At 38.6% G+C, this 6,958-nt stretch overlaps 1 protein-coding gene across 1 annotated transcript in view; it reads left to right on the top strand.

Moving 5' to 3' along the window:
* LOC107558967 (collagen alpha-1(XXV) chain) overlaps nt 1–6,958 on the top strand; it is a 268,638-nt gene that overhangs the window by 206,544 nt on the left and 55,136 nt on the right. The window contains exon 13 of the mRNA XM_016242681.1: nt 5,492–5,554. Within this exon, the coding sequence (XP_016098167.1) occupies nt 5,492–5,554 (63 nt within the window). The remainder of the gene's footprint in view (nt 1–5,491; nt 5,555–6,958) is intronic.

The following is a 6,958-nucleotide window of genomic DNA, read 5'->3' as shown; positions in this document are numbered from 1 at the left end:
TGATGATCAGCTGTGACTTGACTAGACTCATGATCATAAACTGTGACTTGATTCGACTCGTGATGATCAACTGTGACTAGACTCGACTCAGGAAGATCTGTTGTGACTTGGCTAGACTCATAATAATGAACTGTGACTTGACCTGACTCCTGAAGATCAGTGGTGACTTGATTTGACTCGTGAAGACCAGCGGTGACGTAATTTGTCTCGTGAAGATCAGCGGTGACTTGACTAGACTCAGAACTATCAGCTGTGACTTGACTTGACTCGTGAAGATCAACGGTGACTTGACTTGACTCGTGAAGATCAATTGTGACTTGAGGGGCGCTGTTGTGTCCGCCATTTTGTGATCAGGCTCATCTGTCGCTGCCATTTTGTGAACGCAATCTAGTGCGGGGTCCATTACAGGAGTGAGTGTGGGGTTGCGTTCCTCTGCGATACCCACAGTGAATAGAGAACCAACAGTCAACAAAGCAAAGTCCAAAAAACAACTCAGTGATGAACGTGGACCCTCGTGAATGAGTTTAAATTTTAGTGGTTGATTAATGCCAGTACAGAAGAAATCTATCAAAACATAGTCCGGTAAATCAGAGTCATAGGCAATGTCCAGATACTCTTGAATGTAGTCCTCGAGCGAGCGGGTGCCTTGCTCGAGGGCTAACAACAGCCTTGCAGTGTCCATACCTGGCCAATGTCCATATGAGAAGCTGCTGGATCCTTGTGTGGCCGAGTATTCTGTAACGGGGCTGACAAGACGTGAGACTTGCGGATCCATTTGCAAAGCTTTATTAAGCAGAGAGGTCAGAAACACAGGCAAGGTCGAACAAGGGCAAACAGGTAAATGGCGGGCAAGACACAAGAATAATCCTAGGGCGAGCGAAGGTCAATGAACGGCGAACAGAATCAGAAGGGGCAAGACTAAAGGGATAAATCCAGGAAAACAGGCGAAGATCAGGAACCGAACCGAGACGAGACTAGGCTAGGCTAGGCTAGGCTAGGCTAGGCTAGGCTAGGCTAGGCTAGGCTAGGCTAGGCTAGGCTAGGGACCAGTCTTAACTTTTATAAAGAATATCTCTTTGGGTTTGAGACTTTAGTCTTTGCAACTTTAGGGATCTTATCTATTCACTAACAGCTTGTAACACTCCAAAGAGAAAGGAAAACTTGAAATCGCATCATATGACCCCTTTAACCAACGCACTTGTCATATTCTGATTGGCTTCATCACTCTGTCTCCTCTCCACCAATAAGCTGGTGTAGGTTTTTTTTTTAGCTATAAAAAGGGAAATATTTATGACTAACTATAACTGATAACGGTCTTTATGTGTGTGTGTGTGTGTGTTTGTGTGTGTGTGTGTGTTAGTTTGCTTGGCCAGCCAGGCCCATCGGGGTCATTTACAGCTCTTTGGACAGTGTTTGAAGTCAGATGGGGGAGATGATAGTGGAGGGAACTGGTTAGAATCTCCTTGATGGCGGGGAACCATTTGGCAATTTAAACCCCCATACAACGTAAAGTCTCTGACAAGAACTGTAAATTATATGCAAATGTCAAAAGGCTAAAAGGGTCTCTTAAGCCATAAAAACCCAAAGATCATGCATGATTCTACGCAGACGCTACACTGGTGTGTGGTGGGTGTTCTGGCACACTATGGCTGCCGTCGCATCATCCAGGTGGATGCTGCACATTGGTGGGGGTTGAGGAGATTCCCCCTTTCTATGTAAAGCGCTTTAAGTACCCAGAAAAGCGCTACATAACTGTAAGGAATTATTATTATTATTATTATTATTAAATCCGGCTCTCCCATCTCTCTCTCAGTCGCTCTGTGTACCTGGTCTTTACCACTACACTCGCTATCTTCGGAGCGTGTACCCCCTTCCTTCTTTCACATAATGGTATGATCCTAGTCTATCCTCCCATGTGATTGGCCGAATGTGTATTTTTTTTCTGTAACAAAATGAAAACTGTGAAACATGCTTTTATGAAAACACTGAATAAAAAATTGCTTACCAACACAGAAACCATTCACAATTGCTAAATTTGCACTGGCTACCAATAACTGCTCGCATAAAATTCAAGTCATTGATGTTTGCCTACAAAACCACCACTGGCTCTGCACCCAATTCATTATTTCAGACTTATGTGCCCTCTAGAAGCTTGCATTCTGCAAGTGAACCTCGCTTTATTGTGCTATCCCAAAGGGATCACTTTCACTTCCCACACAAAATCACTTTTAGGGCTGGGACAGTAAATTGATGCATCGCAAATCGCGAAATGATTCTGAGATTTTCCGAAGGCATCGCGATTCTCTCTTGAATCGATTCTGAGCTTAATTTTTAACAGCAGATGGACCTGCGTGCTTTAGAAATAGTCGTGTTCTGCTTGCTTCCAGTTCCTTACACACGCACCACTTCAGAAGAAGAATCAGAATCAGAATCAGAATCAGAATGAGCTTTATTGCCAGGTATGTTTACACATACGAGGAATTTGTTTTCGTGACAGAAGCTCCACAGTGTAACAGAATGACAGTGACAGAACAAAAAACACAGATAATAAAAATAAAAATAGAACAAGTAAATAAGGAATAAAAATATATAAATTGACAATTGTGTGTGCAGGTATATGACAATAGACAGTTGTTGTTGTTGTTTTTGTTGTTGTTTTTTTATTAAATAAATGCAGCCTTGTCATTTAAGGATACGCGACTTCTTTCAAAAACAAAACAAGACAAACCACAACACAACACAACACAACACAACAAAATAAACCACAGCACAACAAAACAAAACAAAACAAGACAAGACAAGACAAGACAAGACAAGACACGACACGACAAAACAAAATGCAACAAACCACAACACAACAAAACAAAACAAAATAAACCACAACACAACACAACAAACCAAAACACAACACAACCACAACACAACAAACCAAAACACAACACAACACAACACAGCACAGCACAGCACAGCACAGCACAACACAACACAACAGCACAACACAACACAACACAACACAACAAAACAAACAAATTATGTATTACTTCTTAAATAACCATTTATTTTATGTGGTTCTTTGGGGTGGGGGTATTATTGTGGATTTGAAACATGATAGACAAATGCCGTGTAATCTCACAGTTTTTAAGGAAAATGCAGGGAGATTGTCCTAATTTAGAGGAAAATAATCTGGAAACAAAGGTCTTTGTTTGGGGAATAAAGAGCATGTTTTACTGTTAGCACAGCGCGGGGGTGAATTAGCCTGCTGGTGTTTTTCTGACCTGGCCTTGGGGTAGCATCTCTTCCTGCAGCAATTTCTCTTTACCTCAGCATGTGACTCTGACAATTCATTTGTCTTATGTTCTATTTGCTAATAAACAAGTGGAGACTTTTTTTTTTCTCGTAAAAGCAGCAAAGCACGTGGAACAGAGTGCTGCTCCGTCCACAGCTGTGAATTCCCAGCGGTCATGTTTGAAGATGAGAATTTATACATAGACACGAGCTTTGCTGAAAAACACGTCCCTCATATGGGAGTTTCTTTATTAACGACGAGTCACTGGAAGAGAATTTAATCTTTAGTTTTTCAGAATAATTCCTCTTTGCCACTCTGATCTCCTTTTCCAGTGTGTATTTAGCCTGCTTATACAAGACATTATCCCCCTTCCTGTAAGCATCTTCTTTGGCCTGACGGAGCTGTCTGAGTTTTGCAGTGAACCATGGTTTGTCATTGTTGTAGGTTAAATGAGTCCTGGTAGGAATGCACATATCTTCACAGAAACTGATATAAGATGTTACAGTCTCTGTGAGTTCGTCCAGATTTTCGTCCAGATTGGTGGCAGCAGCTTCAAAAACGCTCCAATCAGTGAGGTCAAAACAAGCTTGTAAATCCTGCTCTCCTTCATTAGTCCATCTTTTTACAGTCCACTTGAACCTAAAATAATAATTCATAAAGTTCGAAAAGGTTGAAGCGAATTACAAGGATGTTCACATTGAGCTGTGTTTACATTAATCTCGCATCATAAAAGCATTAGAAACATAAAAGCCGATGTGCAAGTACATTTAACCCCTTACATTACTCACCCGAACGCACAAGCGCTCTTCTTCGTAAGCATTTGAGTGTGTGGTTAAAAACGAACCTAGATCGCCATCTGCTGTTAAAAACTAAGCTCAGAATCGATTCGAGAGAGAATCAACGATGCATTCCGATAATCTCAGAATCGATCCACGAATCGCGATGCATCGATTTATTGTCCCAGCACTAATCACTTCAACAGATTTTTTAATTAAATGTTCCCTCCTGGTGGAATGACCTGCCCAACTCAATCCGAGCTTCTGAATCCTTAGCCATCTTCAAGAATCGGCTAAAAACACATCTCTTCCATCTTTATTTGACCCTCTAACTCCAGCACTCTCTATCCTAATTCTATTCTTTAAAAAAAAAACGTTTAGACTTGCACTCTATTAATTTACTAACTGCTTGTTTTCTTTAAAAAAACTAACACTAACTTGCTCTATTCTTTTTCTATTCTATCTGTTTTCTTTTTATTTATTATATAATTTAAAAAAAACTTGCTACGTGTACTACATTAAGCTAACTGAGACTTGTTATAGCACTTGCATTTTTTTTGCTCTTTTGTTGATTTTGATTGCTTCCATTGTCCTCATTTGTAAGTCGCTTTGGATAAAAGCGTCTGCTAAATGACTAAATGTAAATGTAATGTAATGTAAATTGGGCTAAAATAGAAGGCTCCAGCTGAAGATTCGGCTCTCCCCGACAGGAATCGGCTCTTCTTGTTCACTACAAAGAATCGGCTCTTAGGTCCAGCGCAGACTCATTCGTGAACGACACATCACTATCACAAATCAATCATTTTGCCTCGGAAGACTTGGAATATTAATACTTTTTAAATAAATTATGACTCTACAGTCAGTATCTGCCTGTTATATCTTGTGTTTTATTGACAAATGGTAGGTTTAGGGTCAAGGGTTGGGTTACGTGCTCATAAATGTGTAAATAGTGTAATATAAATAAAACTGTTGTGACTGTTTATATTGAAAAATCACACCCCAACATATATGCAATATATAAGGCTAAGGGTCCCTTATTTAAAGCAGGAGGACCCTGCATGGAGGACCCTGCACGTTGAAAAATAACGCTAAAGGGGTGCCCTGTGCATCAAATATAACGCCAAGTTGTCCTGACCAAGCGTCAATAAGTAATGAGTTGAGCGTGAGAACGTGTTGAAAATATCAATGCTAGTACAAAGATACAGTGTTTTATTTAGCACTAGATATTTTGCATCATTCCTCTTCTCGTGTAGTACCATGAATGCTTTTACATCAGCATTTTATATTAATGTTGGTCATCTTTAATGACAAATATACACACCTGCTATGGAATGTTTTTTTGTCTACAGTATTCCACATTTTTAATTTAGATACTTGACTTGAGTCCTAGTAATTGACAGACAGTTCCATGTGTTGCTTCTGTTCGCAGGGTGAACCTGGATTCTTTGGGCCTCAAGGTGAACCTGGGCTTCCAGGCCTGCCAGGAACTAAGGTGTGTTTGTAACACAGCCAGTGATGATATATATCACAGTTTAATATAGTGGTCTTTGTTTGTGGTTTCATTCAGATGTGTCAGTGGTAGCTCTGTTAAGGACTGAAAGGTTAACAAACAACAAATGACTCAAAAAGTTTGTTCAGTTTGTGTGGGAGCACTACTCTGCAATCTACTGAGAAAAAAGCTCAATTTAAACTATTTTTACCAGACTTTTTCATTACTTAGATTATTAAACCAATGTACATATTAAATTAGTATTTGATTAAATAAGTAAGATTTATGTAAGAGGCAATGCAGTGAGGCACCTATGAAAAAAGATCTAATCAATGACTGCGTTCGAAATCGCATACTCAATGAGTAGGTACTTAATTTCAGTAAGTACTTACTTAACAAGCGCTAAAAAAGTACATACTCTACAGCCAAATCTCGTTAAGTATGAATGAGATCCGAACTTCATTCGCCATGTTGACATTATCATGTGACCTATGACGTTACAAGCGCAACAACATAAAAGATACGAGCGACAGGTTTATTAGATAGAATTCATCTATCTGTAAATGTTTTGATGTTGATGAAATTTGCTCATTTTGTGGTCTTAAGAAACAGCTGCCCTTTTATTGTGATTGAAGTACAACCAAAAAATATAAAGTTTTTATATTTTTAACCCTACTAATATGACCCACAGTTTTATCCTTAAATATATTATATTTTATTATGAAAACCCCAAATTGTTGTCTTTTCAATATGTTAATTTCTTTATTTTATGTTCAAAATCTTTCATCCACAAGCAAAACCAGCTTAAATCTTAATTTTCGTCTTTTTCTTGTTGAATTTAACTCTTTGTTTCATCCCTCAGGCTTATAAATAGCAACATTAACAACAATTGTGCCTTACTATGTACGCAAACCCATTATATTTATGTTTTATATTATGATTGTTCATCAGGACCGTGCAGAGACCTTTGGAGGGGCAGGTGCTCAAAGTATAAAAGGGGCACATGGAGCACAGCTTTTAATCGGGTTGTGCTCCTTGCTGAGACATGTATCGAAACGGATGCTTCTGTATTGATAGCAGCAAATGCCGTGACGCAGTTTTGAAAAAGAAACACAGAACAGAAAAGACCATTTTATAGTTTAAAAGTTAAATAAATATTTCTTTGCACCTCTTAATCACTCTGAAAATTTTAATTAATTTAATGGAATTAAATTAGGCCTATTATTATTATTGAGTTTACAGGGTATGGTGGTTTTGCTGTTGTAAACACTAGGCTACTGTTGTTGTTGTAGAAAAAATATTTCTGTCTTATTTAAAATAGAATTGTATTATAATCCTGTTCTGAATTTATTCATTGTTTAAATTATAATGATGATAAAAACAGGATTGATAAGTAGCCTATAAATC

The sequence above is a fragment of the Sinocyclocheilus grahami genome, unplaced genomic scaffold (genome assembly GCF_001515645.1).
Source record: "Sinocyclocheilus grahami isolate Dianchi unplaced genomic scaffold, SAMN03320097.WGS_v1.1 scaffold668.1, whole genome shotgun sequence".
Taxonomy (NCBI): Eukaryota; Metazoa; Chordata; class Actinopteri; order Cypriniformes; family Cyprinidae; genus Sinocyclocheilus; species Sinocyclocheilus grahami.
This window is presented reverse-complemented; position numbering and strand designations above follow the sequence as displayed.